The sequence below is a fragment of the Nyctibius grandis genome, chromosome 13 (genome assembly GCF_013368605.1).
Source record: "Nyctibius grandis isolate bNycGra1 chromosome 13, bNycGra1.pri, whole genome shotgun sequence".
NCBI classification, from domain to species: domain Eukaryota; kingdom Metazoa; phylum Chordata; class Aves; order Nyctibiiformes; family Nyctibiidae; genus Nyctibius; species Nyctibius grandis.
The window spans coordinates 10,656,245-10,678,325 of record NC_090670.1 but is presented as its reverse complement, the minus strand read 5'-3'; the positions used below and the strand labels follow the sequence as shown (position 1 = coordinate 10,678,325).

The window sequence follows — 22,081 nt, the reverse complement described above, 5'->3', positions numbered from 1 at the left end:
TGACTATACGGTGCTATTTTCATCCCAGGGGCTTGCTTCAGCGGGGCGGGGGGTGGCCAGCGGCGGATGCGTCCCCGGGCACACGCACAAGGCACAGCTGCCCCCATGGCTGCGGGGCACCTGCTTCTGGCGAGGGCTTGGGGCGGGGCTGGTGGCCCTGGCGTCACCCCGTCCCCTGAGGGCCACCCCGCTGCCCCTCACAGCTGGCACCCGGGTGCGGAGCCGCGGGGGGAGCTGTGCCCGTGGCCCCCGCAGCAGGTTCCCCGCTCACGGCCACACACGCGGACCCCGTTCCCCCTCCCCGCGCAGCGCCCCGCCCCGCTCCGCTCGCCCCGCCGCGGGGCACGCTGGGAGCGGCGGTTCTGCCGGGGGCCGCGCGGCCGGGCAGCTGGCGGGGCGGACTACACTTCCCAGCAGGCTCCGCGGGCGGCGGGCAGCCAATGGGCGCGCGGGCTGGGCGGTGGCCGGGGTATATAAGGCGCCGCCCCACACGGCGCGCTTCAGCTTCACCTGGACACGCGGCGGAGCGGGACGGAACGGGGCAGCACCGTACGGCACCGGGTACGGGGTCAGGGCTCTCGCCGCGGGATTGCATGTGTGGGCTGTGCTGGGGAGGGGGCTGCACACAGGGCTGGTGCAAGGAGGGGCGCCCCTGGGCGGGGGCTGCGGCGCGGAGGGTCCCGGGGGGACGGGCTGCGTGCTGCGGGGGGCGCGGGTGGCCAGGGCGGGCAGGTCTACCCCAGGGGTGCGGGCAAAGTGGTGGTGCCCCAGGGGGGCGCCCAGCCGGTGCGGGGCTGCCCGGAGCCGGGGAGCGGCGCGGTGCCCGGGGCGGCGGCGCGCCCCGCCCTGCGCTATTGTCCGCGGCGGGGGCCGCCTTTGTCTGCCGATCCCCATCCCCGGGGACCTCGGCTGACCTCGGGGCGGGGGTGGGGGGTTTCGCAGGCAAAATGTGCGACAAGCCGGACCTCTCGGAGGTGGAGAAATTCGACAAGAAGAAGCTGAAGAAAACCAACACGGAGGAGAAGAACACGCTGCCCTCCAAGGAGAGTGAGTGCGGCCGGGGGCGAGGGGCTGGCTGGGGCCTGGCCGTGCGGGAGGCACGTGCTGGCTGCAGCGGGTGTCCGCGGGTGCTGACCTCACTGCCGAAGCATCCGTGGGGAGAGGCGGCCTGGGGCAGGCAGGCTCTGACCCAGAGCAAACCGCTGACCGAGAGGCGAGGGGTCAGGGCACGGCCCTCTGGGGCAGTGGGTGTGATGGGCACGATTGTGTGCCGAGGGCTGTTGCTTCAGGGCATGGCTTCCCTGATGAGAGCTGAAGGCAGGTGCCCAACTTGCTGCCACCCATGTGTGTGTCTCGTCACCCTCTAACTCAAAGCGTTTGTCTACACCGGTTGGGGTTAAACCATAAAACTGGGTGCCAGGGCTTGAGTGATGGCTCTGCAACCTTCTCCTGTGGGTGTTTCCACAAAAAAGCCCTGGAGACTGACGGACCTCTCTTCTCTTGCAGCTATTGAGCAGGAGAAGGAATGTGTGAAGTCTTCCTAGAGTGAGATGGCCTGGCAGGAAGAGCTACCACTTGATTTTTTTGCTTTGAATTAAATAATGTGTTTTTTTTAAATTTAATCATCTACATGTATAGAAAACAGCTGCATCGCCTAACCCACTGTCTCACTTTGCTGGCAGCTTTGGTGGGTGGGGGCAACAAAACATGGCCCTCTCAGTCCATCAATAGCCTGACCCAACCCCATCTGGGCTGCTCAGCCAACTCCCATTGACAGTGCTGATCTTCCTCCAGTGCGGTGGGGAGATGAGCAAGGGCTATGGAGGCTCCTAGTGATGGGCCTCTTCTGCCTGGGGGAGTGGGGATGCTTTCTGGCCTGGGTCTGTCTCATACTCTTCACTGATGGTGTTCTGTAGCCTCACTCACAGTTTTTTGTCTTCCTTGGGGGAAAAATGAGAAGTTTATTATAAAATAAAAAATGTAATGACCTACCTATGGCTTGTGGCTTTTTCCCTGGCACAGGTTCAGGCTGCAGCCTGGCTTGCCCTGGGGGGTAGGAAGGTCTCTGCCTGGTGCCGCAGCAGTGTTGGTGGTTTGGTGTTGCTCAAAGGGCTACATGGGATGGTTCCCTGCAGGGTGAGTCTTGTGTAGGGTTCAGTTCCTGGTAGCCTGGGGGAGACCAGAGCTGGGACCACTGCTGGTGTGGAGCTGGGGGCTCAGCTGGCTGGGGCCACTGTGTTCCTCCAGCAATCTCACTGCCATAGTGGTTTCTTGGTGCATCTTCAAGTAGGGGCTAACCTGGGCCTTCCTGCCCACCTGAAGGCTGAGCCTCCTGCTTCAGAGAGGTTGGTGTCCCCTGCCTAAAATATCACTTGTGGAGCTGGGCTGGCTCCTCACCTGCACGGCTGGAGGTTTCTGTGCTGGCAATGAGGACAGAGCCAGCCTGGCTGTAGTGCCAGCAGGACCCAGGCCAGCTCTGTTCACCTGGTTCTTGGAGCAGAGCTCTCCCCTCACTGCCTGGCACAGCCTTTCTCTTCACCTTGAGCCAGCCTCTGCCCCTGCCTTTGGTTGAAGGAGGTTTTTGCAGCCTTGTAAGGATGGATTAATGCAGTAGACCCCTTGGGTACCCTCTAGGCTGATCCCAGCCCTGCCTTGCACATGTGGAGATCTCATGTCCTGCAGGCAGCCTCTGGCACAGTGTGGGCAAGGGGGAGCTGGGGTCTGATAGTGCCTCCAGGTCTATGCTGAGGCTTGCAAGGTGCTGCCATGATTTCCTCATGTCCATCTGGCCTGCAGGGTCACCGAATGGGCTGCTCATGCAGGAGGTGGAGGCAGACTTGCCAACTAACAGTTTTAGCCCATGTCCCTAGTGCACCTGGTCAGCTGGAGACATACAGGGCTGTTGTGCCTGTCTGGACACTGTGCCTCTCTGCCGAGCACCTCCACCCACACTGCCTGTAAGGGCTGCAAAGGACGCTGCTGGTGTGGCTGCAACTGCCTTCGCCCCTTAAAAAGCAGAATTGAAAGAGCTGAAGGTAAGAGGTTGGTGTTTGTGTGCTGTCAGGGCAGCGCGTGGGGTTTTCCGTGGGCTGAGGGCGGGGGGGGAGCAATGCTGAGGCCCAGCTGGGGCTGCTGCTATGCTGGGCTGAGCACTGGGAAGCTCAGCACATGCCAGGGTGGCTGCATCCCCTCAGCACCCTGATATCCTGGTCCTGGACATGGGAATTCTTCTTCCAGTGCCAACTGCTGGGGTGGGCTGCTGGGGTGGCAGCAGCTGCTCATCGCCCTCGGAAGGGCTTGTCCCTTCTTGGGGTGGTTTCTCTCACAGGGTAGGGCAGGCTCAGCCCTGTGCTGGGGAGGGGGTAGGGGGCCTCTTCGGACCCTGCTGTGAAAGCAGAAGGTAGAAAAGGTCATGTCAGCAAGAGCTGGGCTTGGGAGCAGCAGGCAGGGCTTGCAGACCACTAAAGGTTAAGCACCTTCTCGCTGCTTCAGCATTTCCCCTCCTGCCGAGAGGCTTTGCAATCCCTTGGCCAACTGATGTCCCCAGGCTGGGAGTTGGGTCAAACCCAGAGGTAAAGCCAGCCTGAGCCTTCTCCCCATCCCTGAAAGCCAGAGCACTGGCTGAACCAAGTGAAGCTTTCGGGATGGAAACACGAAGTGGCAGAGCTGATCCCCTCTCCTCAGTGGGGCTTTTGGGGACAGGGAGGTCTTGGTGGCTGCCACAGCACCCTGCCTGCTCCCGACACCGCCCTAGTGCCTCTCCCTCCTGCACGCTCTTAGTCACGCTGCAACGGGCCGCTCTGCGGGCATGGAAAACCACCGGCCGACTTATCTCTCCCTGAGTCACTCGGACCTCTGCAAGGTCATGGCAGGAGTGTCCCGTCCCCAGCACTGCTGTGCTCACAAAAACCTCGCCCTGTGTCACACACACGGGCAGCAGAGACTTTGCCCAGGGGTGCTGGGTACCCCAGGTACCTGCTGACCCCACACCCACTTCCTATGAGGCTGACCAGTTCACCGGCCAGGGCCAGGGCTGTGGCTCCCCAGTGGTTGCCCCAGATGGCCAGGTTGCTGCTGCCAGGAGCCAGTGATGCTCCAGCATTCACCCCAGGCCTGTGGAACCGGCCCATGGGACCACCTTGCCGCATCCCAGGGAGCCGCGGGGTGAGGACAGGGGTGCCAACGCACCTGGGTTTGGGTTGCTTTTACACCGTGGCCACCCCAGGAACATAGTGTTGCAGGGTTAGGCATGGGGTTAAGTGCTGGCACAGCTGGGTCTGTGTCCCAAGGATGCCACTCCAGGGACTGGCAGCCCCAGCCCAGCCCCAGGGACATCAGTTGGAGCTGTGGGCAGCTCTCCAGCCCCAGCAAACCCATCTCGGTGGGTCATATGGCCGCTGTGGCTGTCTACCCAAAATGAGGGCAGACCAGGCCATTTGTCCCACCCACATCCCTGACAGAATGGTGCATGGGGAAGTACTGGACACATTGCCCAAACCCTGTATCCTCAGGTGTGAGGACAAAGAGAAAGCCGTTTTGCAACCCAGTGCCCAAAATGTCCCTATTGCCAGCAGAGGATTAGCCAGCAAGCGGAGAACCATTACAGAAAAGCCCTTTAAACCAACACTTTCCCTCCCTCTCTGCTCTGGACCTTCCATTTCTCACCACAGCACGCATGGGCATGCGGCTGCCAGTGGTGTGGGAGGCCAGGACACCTGCCAGGCTGATGTCCCCTAGAAACGTGGCAGCTTCAGCAGCACGGGCTGCCCTAGCAGCCACCCATGCCCTGAGGATGCCATCCCGGGAGTGGGGTCTTCCTGGCAGGGCTCGATGCCTCCTTCCCTTGCCGGGCACCAGGGAAGTTATACGTGTCAGCTCCTCCTGGCAATACCCAGGTCTCTCCCTGGCCAGGGCTGATCCCGCTGCTCCCGGGCGGTTTCCTCCTATTGCTGGATCCGGCTGGGAGCTGTGGCCGGCGCCGCAGAGGAGGGAGGAGGAGGCTGAGTCACTGGCAGGAGGAATTTGGGCAAATACCTGGTGATCAGCAGCACGGGGTGAGTTCAGATCAGGGCTTGTGGCTGGGATGGGCGTCTGCCCCCGCCGCTGCTCCAGCCCCTCTGACTCAGCCAGGAGAGGATTTGGCCCCGTATACACTTGTGTGGAGGATGGTAATCCCACCTCTTGCAGAAGGCGCCTGAGCCAGCCTGTGCGTGCCCCTGCAGCGGGCACCCTCGTGTCCCCCTTCTCCCAGCCAGGCAACCCCCCCCAGGTTGCCGCACTCTCTGTGCACCCCGCAGCACCGTGCTGGTTTGCAGCACAGGTTGCCCAGTGCGAGGGAGGCTTTTGTACGCCAGCAGCTGGGGTTTCCCTTGGCCGCTCTCCCTCTGTCAGCCCCCGGAGCTGTGGCAGAAGGTGGTGAGAGCCCAGAGGTGGCAGCGAGCAGGGCCTGGGGCAGCTCCCGGGTTTGGGCAGCAGGAAATTGCCAGCTGCAGCCCACGCTGCGGTCAGTGCAGGTGAACACTCCCTTGGAAGGTGTGGGTTTGTCACCAGAACAAACAGGATAAGGCGAAGCCAGGCTGCGTGTCCAAACAGCCTTTCCCTGCCAGGTCTCCCCTGCCCAGGTGGATGCACTGCCGTGCGCAGAGCTCAGACCCCACAGTGGCAGTGGTGGCGAGCAGACAACAAGCACGAGCTGCCAGGGAAAACCTTGGCTGGGAGTTGTTGGGGAGGATATGTGCGTGTGTGCGTGCACGGGGATGGTTATATGTTTGACTGTAAAAGGGGAAAGCAGAAGAGACTGAGCAGTAATGGGGAAATGAAAGTGTTGTGCGAGCTGGCGACCATGGTCCTTTGGGAATGGAGCTGATGGGAGGCCACCACGGGGTGGGGGAGTGTGTGCGATGTGGCACTGTAGGTCAGACCATCCCCTGGGGACACTCAGCGACATGGGGGGGATTAACAGACAAGCTGTCCCCATCCTGCGCCGGGGAGCAGCGCTGTGCCAGAGCCCCCGTGGCCATGGGGCAGGGAAGCCACCGTCCCTGCCCAGTGGGTGCAAAGGCACGAGCAGAGTGAGCCAGGCGCCTCCGGACACCCGCACTGGTAAACTTGCCTGCAGGCTGCGCGGTGGCTGGCAGAGACGGGCTGCCACGCTCGGCACACCCAACACCCTCCCCAGCAGCAGAGAAGTTATCGCTGCTCTCAAAATAACGCCCGGGAGCTCAGGTTTACCAGCAGGAGCTTACTCATCCCCCGCTGCGAGGGCTCAGCTCCAGCAGTGATGAAGCAGGAGCGCTCAGAGCTTCCTGCCCTCTCCTCCAGAGCCCCGGTGAGGGTCGGGCTCCTGCCAGCACCCAGGTCTAAATGAAGCTGGGGAGTTACGCACTGAGCCACCCCCCAACCCACCACGCTCCCTGTGTTCGCTCGGGTCGTTGCTGGTGCGGGGCGCCGGTGGGAGCAGCTTTGCCGAGCAGCACACGTGCCGCTGGCACCCAGGGGTGCCGAGCTCTTCGGTGGCCTGCAGCCTGCTCCTGAGAGCGCCCAGAAAATTAATTGCTCGTTTCTGGCCCCCTCAGTTGCATTCTGCAGATTCCCACGGGCCGGCGCGGCCGTGCCGGGAGCCACAGGAGCACGTGCTCCCGCAGGGGACGCGGCTCCGGTGTCGTGCAGCAGCGCCCGCACTTGTGCCCGAGCCGGGGCAGCTGACAGCAGAGAGGAGCGCTTTATTTTTGGAAGAAACTGGCTCACACAGGAGACATTGTTTTATCGTCTTTCTTCCCCTGGTGCTTTATTACAAAGGATTATGGCATGAAAAGCCATTTTGTTCCCCTGCTCCCAATGCATAGTCATTTATTCCTCTCCATAGGCAGCAGCTGGGGTATGGCACCCCGGGGAGCTGGAGTGAGACAAGGTGGGGGCTCAAACCCATGGCAGTGATGGCAGCAGGGATGTATCCAGTGCCCACACCACGGCACGGCCGGCCGGGGTTTGCCAGGGACACCTGAGACTGCTACTGACTGCGTGAGCGCCTGCATGATGTGAGGAAACCAAGGGGCAAAAAAACAAAATCAAAGCCTTTCCGTGGTGGGTGTCACCTGAGGCAATGTCGCCTCGCTTTGTCTGGACAAGGCAGATGTCGGTGTCCTCTCCCCAGGGACACTGCTGTCCCCAAGCCCAGGAGCCCCACCACCGGTGCTGGTGGCACCTTGTGTTGTCACAGCTCCAGACCTCCCTGGATGAGCCTGTGGGGGAACATCCCGCTGCCCACAGGGAACCACAGCCGGGCTGGGTGCGGAGAGCGCGGTGCAGGGTATGAGCTGGGCACAGAGGGTGCGGTGCAGGATACAAGCCGGGGGTCAGCATGGGAATACGGCCCTTTGCTTCTTCCCCCAAAATCTGAGGGGAGACCTTATCGCTGTCTACTGAAAGGAGGTCGTAGCAAGGTGGGTGTTGGTCTCTTCTCCTGAGTAACAAGCCATAGAATGAGAGGAAACAGCCTCAAGTTGTGCCAGGGGAGGTTTAGATTGGATATCAGGAAAAATTCCTTCACAGAAAGGGTTGTCAAGCATTGGAACAGGCTGCCCAGGGAAGCAGTGGAGTCACCATCCCTGAAGGTGTTTAAAAGACGAGTAGATGTGGTGCTTAGGGACATGGTTTAGTGGTGGACTTGGCAGTGTTAGGTTAACAGTTGGACCTGATGATACTAAAGGTACTCTCCAACCAAAACAATTCCATGATTCTGTGATTCCTTCTGGCCCTCTGCCCAGGCACTTTCCTTGCCAAGAGGCAGCCGGGTTGACACGTGCCCCTCTGTCCCTGCCGCCACGAAGCCTTTCCTGTGAGTCCCTGAGCAGACCCCACTGCAGCAGGGGCTGAGCCCCCCCCACAAGGCCAAGAGCCGGCCGCCTGCCAGCCACCTCTGCAGCTTTCCAGGCGCCAGCGCAGGAGCCATGGACAGCAGATAAGGGTGTTGCAACAGAAGCCTCGTGCTGTCTCCCAAAGCCCCAGCCTGCCTGAGCACCTACATCAGGGTAAAATCGTGGCTGGTGCTTCCTCCTGTGATGCTACCTGCCCCACCACCCTGTCACCCAGCCTGTCCCTGATAACCAGCTGAGGGGCTCCAGGGATGAGCTGGGGACCAGCAAGGGTGAAGGCTGCAGCGGTGGCACGCGGCTCGGCCGCTGCTGGCACCGGGGCTGCGGTGGAGCTGGGACAAGCCCCCGCTTGCAGTGTTGTGTCTCGGAGAGGTGGCTGAGGAGCCCAGGCACATTCCTCTCCCCACTGCCTCTCCCAGCTCAGCAGGGAGGGACCTCATGGGGCTGCAGCCTTCGCAGGGAGGCTCCGACAGCACCTCCGCATCCCAGTGCCATGGCGGGGAGGAGACGGAGAGGAGGCAGCTCCCATCCCTGCCGCCACGGTCCCAGTTCCCCTGCAGTGTTGGCAGCCGCTCCGTCTCCAGCCAGTCACCAGCTACGTCTTGCCACTGTGGATGACGCTATCTGGGGACACTGCTACACCCGTGAGCTGCTGCTGCCTGTGTGGTGGCTGGTGAGTGTCGAGTTTGCAAGGACTCAGCCCAGCTCACGCAAACTGCACAGGGCACTTCTTTGGGGCAGCTTGAGCTGTGTGGGGTAGAGGGGGATGTGTGGGGGGGCCTTCCCCAGCTTTGCTCTGACTATGTTGGTCCTGGGGAGCAAAATGGGTGCCAGCGTGCCTGGCAACCAGTGCTCAGAGCCATGGGCTCAGGGGAAATGGGGGTGGCCAAGGCTGGGGATGGCAGGGCTGTTTGGGGAGGGGCATGTGCTGGGGGTGTTTCAGAGCAGATGCCATGGGCTGGAGCTGCTGCTGGATACAGGCCTTGGAGAAGCAGCTGCAGCGCCGGGCACTGGGGCTGGAACAAAGGAAGAGGCCCAAGCCCCAGCTGCAGCGTGGGACGTGTGATGAGTTCACTGGGATGCGAGCTGGCAGTGCTTTCGGTGGCCACGGGCTGGCAGCAGGGACGAGGCTGTATCAGGGCTCCCTACCTTGGCACGGGCTTCCCCATGTTTGCTGTAACACCCAGAGCTGGGAGCAAGAGCCAGGCAGCGGGCGCGTGTGTTGCAGCCTCTCTGGGTAGGGGTGCAGCCGAGCCCAAGGGAGCAAAACCATTTGTGTTCCAGGAGCCCAGCACCCTGCAGAGTCCCAGCCCCTCTGCCCTGGTGCTGCCCCAACTGCCCTAGCACTCCTTGCCCAGCACATGGCTCCTGGGCAACATCCCCATCTCCAAACAAATCCTTCTGCAGCAACTGGTGGCAGTGCCCAGAGCCACAGGCAAGGTCCTGTCCTGCCTGCAGTGCTGGGGCGATCCCAGCTCTCGGCAGGATTCCCGCAAGCCCAAGGTCACGCCCAGATAAGCCTGTTCCTCCTTCACCCTTGAGCCCAGGGCTCAGGTTCCCAAGCACCGTGGGAAGCACGAGCCCTCCCAGCACCTCCCCACTGCCTCCCTCCCTCTCCTCTCTTCCCAGGGCTCAGCAGGGAGCCCCACTTCTGCAATTCGCCTCCTATTTAATTACAGAATCACAGAATCAACCAGGTTGGAAGAGACCTCTGGGATCATTGAGTCCAACCGTTGCCCTGATACCACCATGTCAACTAGACCATGGCACTAAGTGCCATGTCCAGTCTTTTCTTAAACACATCCAGAGATGGTGACTCCACCACCTCCCCGGGCAGCCCATTCCAATGTCTCCCCTTTTCCCTGCCAGACGTCCTCAGGAGAGGGTCCGGACCCCCCTCCCCGGTGCACGGCCAAGCAAGTTGTGCCGGGTTGTGCTGCCAGGCTGTATCAATGCACCAGGGTGGCGGAGCCATGGGGCAGTGGCTGTGATGCTGTCGACAACCCATCAAGCCACAGTTAGTCTCCTCACAGGTCTCCTTCCACTTATAAAATGTATTTTTCCCCAAGATGCTGTACTGGGTCTGGCAGAGATGGAGTTAATTTTCCCCCTAGCAGCCCTCACACTGCTATGCTTTGTATTGGTAGCTGGAAAGGTGCTGATAACCCACCAGTGTTTTGGCTGCTGCTGAGCAGTGCTCCCACAGCATCAGGGCTGGCTCTCCAACATGCTCCCCCCTCATCCAGAGGGCTGGGGGTGGGCAAGACCTTGGGAGGGGACACAGCCAGGACAGCTGACCCAAAGTGACCAAAGGGAGATTCCACACCACATGACGGCTCAGCAGTGAAAGCTCAGAGAAAGGAGGAGGGGGGCAGGCATTTGTTATTATGACATTTCTCTTCCAGAGCAACAGCTATGCCTACTGAAGCCCTGTAGGGAAGTGGCTGGACATCGCCTGCTGATGGGAAGTAGAGAATAAATCTTGCTTTATTAAACTGCCTTTATCTTGAAGAACCACGAGTTCTTTTCCATCTTGTTTTCTGCCCCCTGTCCTGCTGAGAAGGGGACTAATAAAGCGCCTGGTGGGCACCTGACATCCAGCCAAGGTCAACCCACTACAGATGCCAAACAGGTTGTCGCCCAGCTCAGCGAGGCAGCCAAGCTGCAGAGCTGCCAGGAGCCAAACCTGCCCAGGCACGTCCCTGCTCAGATGGGCAGGTGACTCTCCAACAGCTCCTGGTGCCCGCGGCTCAGCCCAGGGGAACATGGGGACCCCTTGAGCGCCAGCACGATCAGCTGGGGCCACTGGCCCTCTGGTGTCCTTGGCCGCACTGCAGGGACATGCTGCCCTCCCTAAGCCCTGCAAGAAGCATTCCCTGAGGCTTTGGTGTTTTCCAGCTCTGCCTGGGGTGGACCAGGGCATGGCACGGTGCTGCTGCAGAGCCCTGTGCCCCTCATGCCTTAGCAGGACCTGTCCTGGTGACTTTATCTCATTCAGGAGGTGTCTCGTCCCTCCTGGCCTTGGTATTCTTACACGCTAAATTAGATCTCTAATAAATAAGTAATGACGAATAATGGGATTAAACGGCTGCCAGGCAAAGGGAGGTGGCAGAGGGAGGCGTGCCATGCTCAGAAGCTCACCCCAGTGGCACATGGCCCTGGCAGGGCTGGCGCGGGGACCTGGGCTGGTTTGGAGTGAGCCCCAGCTGGTGGTGGGGCTGTGTCTGCCGCCTGTACCAGCAGCACCCTGCGCTTATGGCCCTGGTGCTGGCGTGTACGTTGGTGACCCAAATACGTGCCCAAGGAGCACCCCCATATTCCCCAGGCTCCCCTGGTCCTAGGCTGCCAAGATCGTGCACCCTCGGGCCCTTGCCCTGCCTCGTCACCCCTCTATGCTTCTCTTGTTCCTCATCTCCTCTGCCAGATCACAGAGGCTGGTATTACTATAATCCCCAGCTTAATTTAAATCCTCCTCCCATCTCATGTTTTTCCGGGAGGGAGGAGGGAATCGATGCACTTTCATGGCACCTGCTCAGTGCTGGGGCTCGTGCCGGGTTCAGATGACCAAAAAGCCCTGGGTGTCCACACGAGGAGTCCCTGCTCTTCCTCCTCCGAGGAAGGTGCCTGGGGTGTCTTGCAGTCCCCAGTAAGAGGTGTCCCCAAGTTTTGGAGCTGTCTCTGGGTGGGCACCAGGCACTGGCAGGAAGAAGAGCCAACGATGCCCAGGGGGGGCAGGTGGCTCCTGCTCCCCCAAATCCCCCTGCAGCCACCCAGGGGTCTGGTCTCCCTCTCCCCTCGCCCCTCGCTGTCTGCCCGCCCCAGGCTGGGGTGAACTTCCCACTATTTTTCCTTTCAACCATCAGAAATATTTCTATTTGCTGCTCTTCCCCAGAAACCTCCTTCTTTAAGACATTCTCCCTCCTGGTCCCACCGGTGATGGTGAGGGTGGGGGGAGCCACACTCCTCGGGCAGCTGCCAGCCATTTGCCTCAGCGCTAAATGGGGAATCAGGGAGAAGACATTTGGGGTATTTGTTAATTTATTTCTGTACGTCCCCCTTGCGCAGCAGCTGGGCTCCTGCTGGCAGGGTGAGGGACAGGGCTCCCAGCACGCCAGAACTGGAAGGGGGATGCCGGGACTGGGGACGGCCACCACTGCCAGCCTGTGGTGACACTGTGTAGGGGACTGTGTTCTGCAGGCAGGTAAGGGGCTTTCTGCAGGGAGGGTGCCATGGCCTCACACGGGCTCCATGGAGGCCCCACCGCTGTGACGGGACACGCGCGGTACTGCTCGCCTGGCCCGGGGTGGGGGTCCCGCTGCGCCTGCCCTCCCGGCAGTGATGTGGCAGCGGGGAGCTGGTGCGGGGACAGCAGGGGGGCAGGAGAGGGGAATGAACTGACAGAAGGGCGGCAGGAGGGGACCGTGAGGGGACAGGAGAGGGCTGGAGGGGACTGTGAGGTGGGCAGTGAGGGGACAGTGAGGGGACAGGAGGGGACTGTGAGGTGGGCAGTGAGGGGACAGTGAGGGGACAGTGAGGGGACAGAAGGGGGCTGGAGGGGACAGGAGTGAGGGCCCGGCGGGGCCCAAAGCGGAGGGCAGCAGTGGGCACTGAGCGGACACGCGTGACAGCACCGACCAGGCCCCGCCGCCCCGGCAGGACGGGGCGCGGCGCGGCGGGGGCGGTGCGAGGTCTGGCCTGGCCCCGCCCCGCTGCCTCGCGCAGCCGCCGCCGGCCAGGCGCGTGCGCTGCGCAGGCGCGGGTGGAGCCGGCACCTGCGCCCGGCGGGTCTGGGGCGGCGGCGGCGCGGAGGGAGGTAAGGGCGGGCGGGGAGGCCGGGGGGCTGCGGGCCGCCCCTTCCCCCGGCCCCCTCCGAGGGGCTCCGGCACCCGCTCCGGGGCTGTGGGGGGCCCCGCGCTCCCCTCGCGGGGTGCAGCTCCTCGGCCGCGTTCCCCCTTCCCTCGGCCGCTCCGGCCTGGGGGTCCGGCTGTGGGTCGGGCGAGGGCCCGGCAGCCCGGCAAGGGCCCGCCGGAGGGTTTCGCCTCCCGCCGAGCTGGGAGCCAGGGCTTGGGGAGCAGCGCCGGGCCCGGCGTGCAGCTCCCACCCTCGCACCCCGCTGTTTTTATCCGCAAACAGGTGCTGGCGTCCGGCGCGAGGGGACCCCGTCCCGCCGCAGGTCGGGGCTGGCCTCCGGAATGGCTGGCCAAGGGCTCGGCAGTGTTTGCGGGTTGCGACAGCATTGCTAACGCCGGTGTCATGGCTCTGTGTCGTGTCTGTCGGTAGTCTGCTGACCTGCCAGGCTCCAGAGCAGCCTGGTGTAACCCGTTAGTCATTTTAAAAACCTCTGCTAGTCACCGGCTAACAAACCATTTCTGAACGGAAACTTTTGTCAGGGCTGATGGCGTGTGTCAGGAAGGGCTTTGGTGATGGGGGCAGGGACCATCTTAAAGCCCCCCCCAGCAAGGATCTGGAAAAGGAAGAGCAAGGGCTTTGAGCTGCTCAGCTGCTCAGGGGAGAGTTTCCAAAGCCATCAGCCCGGGGGAGCTGTGCTGCAATTCCTGTTTGTCTCTTGAGAGATTTGCATTTTGTTCTCTGCTTTTGAACCACTGGGTTGCACAGATGCTTCTCAAATGTCCCGTAGCCCATCAAGTTAGTTTAGCCATGCTTGACTTGGGGTGTTTCTGTGCAGGGGAAGTGAAATTGGTGAGCCTTTAGTTAGTTTCTGCACTTTCTGCAGAAACTTAACTGGAAGCAGAAGCAGAAGTTTCTGGTTTTGGCTTTGTGGTAAGCACTGCTTGAAAGAGCTGCAAAAAGTGCAGAAACAAAGCTGAACAGGGCCCCCTGCGATTAATGCAGAAAGTGATTTTTGATCTGGAAGGAATAGGAGTGCTGATCTGAGCAGTGTCGATTGCTCCTGTTCCGGTTGGTTGGAGGTTGGTCTGGTGGTGTCACCGCTAAGCAGCACAACATGTCCACACCCTTCCCAGGAATGTTGGTAGCAGGTGTAAGCAAGCCAGATCCCATCTCTTTTCATACCAGGCTCTTCCCAGCTGGCTCACTCTTCTGGTTAGCAGATTCAGGTACATGTTCAGTCAGATCAGATTCCAGAGTGTGTGGGTAGCCAGGCCAAGCAGATCACAGCTATCGACATCCCCTGTATTGAGGGGAGACATGGGTTACACAGCCCGTGCACTCATGTCAGAGCTCCTTCAATTTATTATTCTTTTCTTATTTTGGGTTTAGCATCCATCATGTACTGCCTCTGTCCTGGTCAGAAATGGGCTGTGTTTCATTTTACTTAGGGCAAGGGAAACTCTGTCCTCAGCCTCTTGTTCTTGCCGGTTTTATTCCAGCCATCAGTACTGCACTTTCAGCTTCCTAGAGCTCTGCTGTTGTTCTTCCAGCCTGGATCAACGTTGCAAATTGGAAGGCAGTGCATCGAGTGCAGCTCTGGTAACCTCACTGACTGGTGTTTGTTTTTTAGTGACTGTTATGCTGGAGGAAGGTGTTCCCTGGACAGTCCTGGAGACAGAAGCGCTGTGTTCCTAGAGCAGGTACAGTACAGAGAGCAGCCAAACACACCTCTTACTCCATGTCAGGGCTTTACCTTTGCTTGCAGAATGTCCCTGGGAGGGGGAGGACTGGTTGTCACTTGGCCTTTCTCTTGCGACTGCTGACTAAGGAACCTGTGGTGTCGGGGTTGTTGCAGTGTGAACTTGCACCTGTGCCCTAGCAAACTGGCTTTCGATAAGCATTGCCAGAAAAGAGCAGCAGAGAATCTGGGTCTCTGTGCCTGGGAAACCCCTTCTGAGCTGTGGAGATCATGCGCAGGAAACAAGCGCAGCTCCGCTTGTAAGGTGAGTCAGCATTCTTGGGGTGATTAAGAGCTGGTTTGCTAGATGACTTGTATTGATCTTAGGCATGTACATCTTTTACATCCTTCCAGCAGAGCAAGTCAGATAGGAGAAATTACATAGCTGGTGATTGTACAGTGGAAAGGAAGGCCTGGTGACGGCGATCCTGGTGATTTTGCTGTTTCTGTGATAGCCTGAGAACACAGGCCAGAAGAGATATTTAACTAGTGATGGTATGTTTGGAAAAACTAGACAAGCTTTCAGATACAGGGTTTTCACTGAAAGTGGTACAATTGATACTAAACTCTCAACAGTTGTTCTCAGCTTGCACTGACAGTGGTGACCTGCTGCGTCCGTTTTTGGACCTGATGGAGGACTTATGTGCCTGAAATCTTGTCCAATTCCCAGCTCTAATCTCTCTTATTAGAGAGATTACCTCCTATATACAAAACTTGTTCAGAAACGGGGATGGAAATATCATATTCTGTTATTCTATGTATGAGTTTCTGTAGAATCCACAAGCTAAAATAGCTATTTTGTACTCTTTCTGAACCCTGCAGATTGCCTTGGTACTTTACCCCTCCGTCCTGCTGCAATGAGTGGGAAGTCCTTGCTCTTAAAGGTCATTCTCCTTGGGGATGGTGGAGTTGGGAAGAGTTCCCTCATGAACCGGTACGTCACCAACAAGTTTGACTCGCAGGCTTTCCACACGATTGGTGTGGAGTTCTTGAACCGGGACCTGGAGGTGGATGGACGTTTTGTGACCCTCCAGATTTGGGACACTGCAGGACAGGAGAGATTCAAGAGCCTGCGAACCCCATTTTACAGGGGAGCGGACTGCTGCCTGCTGACCTTCAGTGTGGACGATCGGCAGAGCTTTGAGAACCTCAGTAACTGGCAGAAGGAGTTTGTCTACTATGCTGACGTGAAGGACCCTGAACACTTCCCGTTTGTAGTCCTGGGCAACAAGATAGACAAACTTGAGAGACAAGTGAGCACAGAGGAGGCCCAGGCCTGGTGCATGGAAAACGGTAACTATCCATACCTGGAGACTAGTGCCAAAGATGACACCAATGTGGCAGTGGCCTTTGAGGAGGCTGTGCGACAGGTGCTGGCGGTTGAGGAGCAGCTAGAGCACTGCATGCTGGGCCACACCATTGACCTGCAGTCCAGCTCCAAATCAGGGTCTTCCTGTTGTTAAGAGCGGCTGCTGCTTCAGGAAGGTTGCTCAAGCCAGCGGCTGGATCAGAATAAGCGTGGGCAGCTCTGGGTCACTCTGAGGAGAGTGGCCACAAGGACAATAGGTGGTTTGCTCACTGGGGAGTTGTAGCCTCGCCATCTGAATTCTGGCTGGAGTTTTTGGGCACAGAGCACGTATCTGCACAAGGGAGCTGTTAAAAGAGCATGCGAGAGTAGTCCTGCTTCCATCTCTGCCTGCTTTAGGGGGTTTAAAGGACTGGGTTAAAGTCCTTTAAATTCACTAAAGACAGTAATGGTCTGATCTGTACCAAGAACTGCCTGCGGAACAAAGCTGAGAGCGCTCTAGACACTCTTTGAAGTATTTTAGTCCTGAACTCAAAAAAAAATACTAGACCCACTAAACTCATGACCTTACTGCCAAAGGAAAGTCTGCTCAGCATACTGAATGAAACCTGTTGTAGAGACTCCAGCCCATGCAACTGTGAGAATGTCAAATACTGGAGTGGCTGAGATGTGTGTATCTGTTGTCTGGGATAAGTGCATTGTGTCCTGAGACTGAACTGTGCTTAGAATTGTTAGAGCTCTGATCTGAAGCAACATACGAAGGAGAGATGGACCTGTATTTTAATGTGGCAGCATCGCTTCTTTGTAGCTGCCTATTTCTGGTCTGCTTTTCCTCACCTCTAACTTTGTCTTGTGTGAGTGTTATTTTGTGGAGAGACAGTCTGCGTCTTGCTTAATATACGTTTCCTTGTCTCTTCTGGAGGCTCAGCGCCGGATCTCGCTTCTCATACCTTGAAGCCCTGGATGAAAAACGCCTATGTGGACACTCGCCGGGTCATGTCAAAGGGTTTAGAGTTACTCAGGAGTTCAGCAGATCTGGAGCGTGAAACTTCAGCTGGTTTCTGTCACAAGTAATCACTGTGTCCAGATGATATGCTCTAGCAGACCGATGGTAGGTGGGTGGGCTGTCTCCTAGGTGTGCAGGTGGCTGGGGAGTCAGGCGTGGTCAGCTGTTAAATCCACTCATTTGTGTGCAGGGCTGGTGACCACTGTGCTTCATTAGCTGGTGGATCAGCATCTTCAGTTGCTTTAGCACAGATGTTCTCATCTGGATGCTGCAACATAGAACCATTCAGTTCATTACTCGTTGTGTCAGGTGCAGTGCTGCCGAGCACAGCTAACTCATGCCGTTGTCCTGGCCCTTACTCCATAACGGGGAATCCAGTATGGTTTATCTGTAATTCATATAACAGACTTTACTGGCAGAGGATATCCACTTAGTTAATTGGCCTGTGTTTATGGCTGCTGCATTCAGCCTGTTGGGGAGAGAGCTGCACTGGTTCCACCTCTGTTCAAGGTGGCTAAAAAATGGTATGGTGGGGGCAGGGAACCTTCTAGAAAAGGACACCAGGCTTTACTGGTCTCAGCTCCTGCCCCCTCCTAGGTGTTAGTCCTAAGCTATCTGTGTAGCAAAGAGGTGGGTGCTTGCTGACCGCCGTCTTTACCATTATAACCTCATGTCCTGCAACTTCCCCTGCAAGTGTTTGTTGAAACTGACTTTGCCCTTAAGCACATAGGAGCCTGCCACAGGCAGAGCTTCCCCGAGGATGTATCTGCTAGGTGCTGAATGCGGTTCCCACTGTGATGAGCTACTGGCTGGTACATGGTGTAGCTCTAATCGAGCGGCCTCACTTACGCTGTGCTTTAGAGCCCTCGTGCTGGCTGGTGGCAGCTAATCCTCATTGCCGAGCAGTCTCTGAGCATGCAGGGAGTCTCCTCTGGGGGAGCTCAGGGTGATCCTGCCCTTCTCTGCAGGGCAGCCATGTGTGGAAGGGACCGAAGCTTTAATGCAAAGTGCTTTAGAGGGATCTGATTTCTAAACAGGGCTGAACACTCATATTCATGGGGAGTGCTTGCAGCCTCTGGAACCAGGTCCTTTGAGGTACAAGAGAAGGCTCTGCCTCCGCAGGTGCAGCAGATTTTTGCAGGATATTAAAGTTATTGTTACTTTTTATTTACCAATGTCTGACCTCCCCAGGCCTCTAGATTTTTCTTCAGTTTAACACTGTTTGGTATTTCCTTTAAGATCCCAGACTCTGTGACCTATGGTTCCGATTTACACCTCTGAACAGGCACGATCCCCCACAGCTGGTTTGCACAGGGGCCCTGGGGTTGGAACAGGCTCAAGCCCTGCCAGAGGGGCTGCTGAGGGAGCTCCCCGAAGGTGAAACTGCCGCTTCCCCAGAGCAGGTCTCGTGGGGTCTGTGTGAGGACTGGCACCTCGTGTGAGAGAAGGCAGAGGCCGAACAAGCCGCGGTGTAGGAGGCGTGGGTGCAGCATGCTGTTTGCTGTACCCCGGGTGTGTGTCGATGCTGATAGCTGAAGCTCAAGAGCCTCACTGTGCACAGGCTGTGCAGAAGGTATGTATTGCCGGAGGGTGTTATACGGAATCCTTTATTCCTAACAGATGTTGGATCATTGACTTTTTTAAAAAAAAAACTATTTTGTTAGACTTATGTGTTTTAAAAATTCATTTTAAAAAAGTATAGTGTAATATATTTAAATTGTTTAATTTATTTTAAATGATACGCACAATTTCCAAAGGAGCCAGGATTTTAAACTCTTTGTTGCAAAGTTCAGCGCCAACAACTATCCCCTCCCTGTGTCCACTCATGCTTTTGTGGCTGTTGTTATTGCTACAGAACTGGAGTTGTAAAACCGAGATTCTGCCTTTATTTAAGCAAATAAAACATGGATGTATTCAAGTGAATTCAGGAAGTTGCTGCCTCCTTGGTTTATCAAAGTTCAAGCTGGCTCCTGTTCTCCTGAGGGATGTGGAACTGGGTTGGTTACAGCATCTGGTGGAGAGAAGTCACTAAGGGATCAAAGGGGTTGGTTATTCCTGAATGTACCTAGCTGGACCAGTAGCTGAAAGAATATGACTTATTTACCAGCTGAATCCAGTGACCAGTTGTTTGTTTTTTTTCAAGAGTATATCAGAAAACACTTTCATAACAAAAATATTCCCCATTGCTTCCCTCTGTCACTGCATTTCAAGTTTCAGCCTGGGCTCTCAGCAGCAAGCCAGGTACTTTCCTTTGATTTCTTCCTGCAGTCTTGGAACTGGTCCCTCAGGCTGCAGGGGGTTGTAACCAGGCAGGATTTCCATAGGACGCTGAGACAGAAATCAGCATATGGAGACTGTTCTCTTCCGCTGTCCTGCCAGGATGGTCGCTTATTTTGAGAAGCTTTCTCTGTGTTTGCAGAGTCTGTGCCTGCTGCTTCTGTTGGCAGAACCTTTTAGTTTATTTTTCTCTCACGTCTGCTTGCCTATCCATGCTTCCTGAGGCAGCGTAGGGTTTCAAGTCCTTGGAAATCCTGCTTTTTAAATGTGAGCTGGAGTATCTGGGGGCCTCCAGCATCTTGCTTCAGCTGTTTCAAAACACAGCTGAAAACAGCCAGCCAGCGTCACCTGGTGGGAGATGGTCCCAGCCTTGGAAGAGTCGCAGGGGTTAGGTGAGGCTGTCTCACATCAGCAAGGGTCTGTCTAAAACCGTCAGGACCACTGACCCCCCTGATGTGAGATGTTTGGAAGAAAATGCAGGGCAGGGGCAGGAGCCGTAGTGAGGCTGTTCCCTCATTCCCCACTTTGCCACCGCAAGCAATAGCGGAGGGCGCAGTGGGTTTTGTCATGGGTTGGGGAGAGGATGCGTCCCTGGAGGGCAAAGGAGTGTCTACAAAGGAAAGCAGGGAGCTGCTGTGTGGAGCAGGTGCTGTAGTATATCCCTGTGTGCTTGCAAAGGAGGGTGCATGTTGTGGGGGCATCTCCTGGTCCCATCCATCCTTCTCTCCCACAGCCATCTTGAGGATTGTGCTGCTCTGGGTCAGGCAGTGCAGCTGTAAGGCCATGCAGCTGCTTGGTGGGCTGAGGAAATCGAAATCTTCTCTGGAACCATTAGCTGAGGATCTCTGAATGGCTGCAGATGCCCGGGGGTTGCTCTCTGGGTGACCAAGGCTGCTCACAGACGGTGTGTTTCCCGGTGCAGCTCCTCCCTAGCTCCCCAGGCTGGCTCCTCACAGCAGTACAGCTGTAAGGAGGTTTATGGGAACACAATCTCTGGGGGAGATTGTGTGTACTTTTGGGGGACTGCATGTACTTGCACGTGTTTGAGGATGAGCAAAAAGACACACAGAGTCTAAAAATGCCCTTTCAGGAGCCTCTGAACCTCACTCCAGACTCCAGCTTTTAACAGGGAGTTGGTTGCAGCCAGGGACACTGGTGTGCTCCGCTCTGGAGTAAGGAGCGCTCCCTGCTCTGCCAAGGAGGGACGCAGTGGGAGGCGATGGCAGCTCTGACAGCAATTGCCAGAAGGCCTCAGGTGGGTCAGAGTCCCTCGACTGGGAGACTGGGGCCTGGGACAATCTGTGAAGTCCGTGAAATGGTGGCTTACCTGCTGAGGTGATTGCTCGAGCAAAAGCAGTCGGGGATGGACAGAGACACCCCTTGACCCCAGTGCTTCCACAGCTGGTGGAGCGGCTCTTTCCTCATGGCTTCAAGGGGTCCTTCAGGGGCTGGTGCATGTGGCTGCGTGGAGATGCAGGACTCCTGGTTTTGTGAGCAGCCAAGTACAGCATCTGCTTGTGCTACTGTCAGTCCTTTCTATGAGGGCTTCCCACTTGCTATTCCCTTCTTGTCCCCACGTATCTCCCCAGCAGAGCTAAACTGTGTGCAGAAATGGAGAGAAACCAGCTGGGTGCCTGAGAGGTGGCAGGTGAGACTTTCCTTTAGGGCAGATGGGTGGCAGTACCACGCTGTAGCCCTGGCAGGCAGGGCTGCTCGCCAGCTACTGCCACCCCTGCCAGGGCATCGCTCGCCACTCACAGCCCTTTCCCTGCCCTAACTGAAGCCAAGGCTGGGGGAGCTGCCGGTGAGGAGCAGCATCAGTGTGCCCTGCCACGGCTGGTGTGCCGGCTGTCCGCCCTGCTGAGTGTCGGTGCAGGTGGAGGGATGGAGGGCTGAGCTGGGGCCCAGCCTGCAGCCACTGGGTTTGCCTCTAGCGCTGCCTCCTTTCCCTGAGCCTTCCTGCTCGTCCCTCACAGCCTCACCCCACGGCTGAGCCCGAACCTTTGCGAAGAGAGCAGGGCAGGGGCCTGTGTGGCTTCAGAGGGATCTGCTGTGTAGGCAGGGGCTTGCAGACGGGCTGTAGTGGCAGCATCTGAACGTTTCGTGTAGTTTTTATTTGCTGTTCCCTTGACTGGGCTGTGCAGGACCGTGCCCGGTGTGAACGCGGGCGCTAGGAGGGGACGGCGGTTACCCGTTCTGATGCGTGGCCGCGGGCTGGCGTTGGGCCGGCTTTGTGCTGGGGGCTCCCGGGGCACCCCCGGCAGCAGAAGTGCCTGCGCAGGGAGGGCTGCCCCGGGGCAGCACGGGCGGGGGCCGGGAGGCGCCGGGGCACTACGCCCGCCCCTCCTCGCCGCGCAGCCCGGGCAGCTGCGGCCGGCGGCCGCGGGGAGGAGCCGCAGCACCGGGGATGCGGGAGGAGCATCGGCCCGGCGGGGCCCGGCCCTCGGGGGCGCCTCGGTGAGGGGCTGGGGACGCGGGGCCGGCCCTGCACGAACACCCCTGGGTGCCGCCCCCCCTCCCCACCTTTCACTGCTCGGGGGGTTTCTCTGCGCCGTCCCAAGGGCTGCCTTGCCCCGTGTCCCTCGCTGGCAGCGGCGCAGGGCCGTCCCCCGGGGTGGCAGGGCGTGGGATGAAGGCGGGGGGTCGCCTTGCCTGCTGGCCAGCAAGCCAGCCCGCGGGACCTGCGCCAGGGTCCTTTTCTCTGGCCCAGCCTTGGTGGGAGCAAACTGCAGCCGCCAGACCCGGGGAGGGTGTTTTGATGGCGCTGGCTCCCCTCCTTGGAGCTCTCGCGACGGGCCAGCGTACAGGGATGTGGTATGTACCAGGCAGGGTTTATTCCCTGTCTTTTCTCAGCCAGTTCCCGGAGGGCACTGGGTGCCCAGGGAAGGAGCTGTGAGGGCAGGTCCCATGTCCCCAGGTGGGGTGGCAGCAGGACACAGCCAAGGGCACCCCTGACAAGAGGCTACATGTGTCCTTCGGCCCTCGGACTTGCCCAGCGTCCTGGCCACGCTGGCCGCTTTCACACACTG

General features: G+C 58.4%; 2 protein-coding genes across 4 annotated transcripts; both read left to right on the top strand.

The window, feature by feature from the left end:
• The first annotated feature begins 489 nt into the window (after positions 1-489).
• Positions 490-1,992, top strand: LOC137669746 (thymosin beta-15A homolog). Its single transcript, XM_068412036.1, has 3 exons — positions 490-561; positions 943-1,047; positions 1,507-1,992. The coding sequence occupies exons 2-3, from the start codon at positions 948-950 to the stop codon at positions 1,542-1,544; spliced, it is 138 nt and encodes a 45-aa protein (XP_068268137.1). The 5' UTR covers positions 490-561; positions 943-947; the 3' UTR covers positions 1,545-1,992.
• A 10,634-nt stretch (positions 1,993-12,626) lies between these two features.
• Positions 12,627-18,679, top strand: RAB9B (RAB9B, member RAS oncogene family). Of its 3 annotated transcripts, none has more exons than XM_068411891.1 (4): positions 12,627-12,687; positions 14,356-14,425; positions 15,286-15,756; positions 16,692-18,679. In XM_068411891.1, the coding sequence occupies exons 3-4, from the start codon at positions 15,321-15,323 to the stop codon at positions 16,841-16,843; spliced, it is 588 nt and encodes a 195-aa protein (XP_068267992.1). In that variant the 5' UTR covers positions 12,627-12,687; positions 14,356-14,425; positions 15,286-15,320; the 3' UTR covers positions 16,844-18,679. The 3 variants fall into 3 exon arrangements, with proteins under 3 accessions (XP_068267992.1, XP_068267991.1, XP_068267990.1); XM_068411890.1 differs by adding an exon at positions 14,581-14,728 and having other exon boundaries at positions 15,286-18,679; XM_068411889.1 differs by having other exon boundaries at positions 15,286-18,679.
• Positions 18,680-22,081: the final 3,402 nt, after the last annotated feature.

Bases quoted from the DNA above. Each gene is read 5' to 3' on its own strand.
- RAB9B (XM_068411889.1), top strand. From the start codon at position 15,321: ATGAGTGGGAAGTCCTTGCTCTTAAAGGTCATTCTCCTTGGGGATGGT.
- LOC137669746 (XM_068412036.1), top strand. From the start codon at position 948: ATGTGCGACAAGCCGGACCTCTCGGAGGTGGAGAAATTCGACAAGAAG. The intron at 1,048-1,506 runs GTGAGTGCGGCC...CTTCTCTTGCAG, and splicing joins CACGCTGCCCTCCAAGGAGA to CTATTGAGCAGGAGAAGGAA.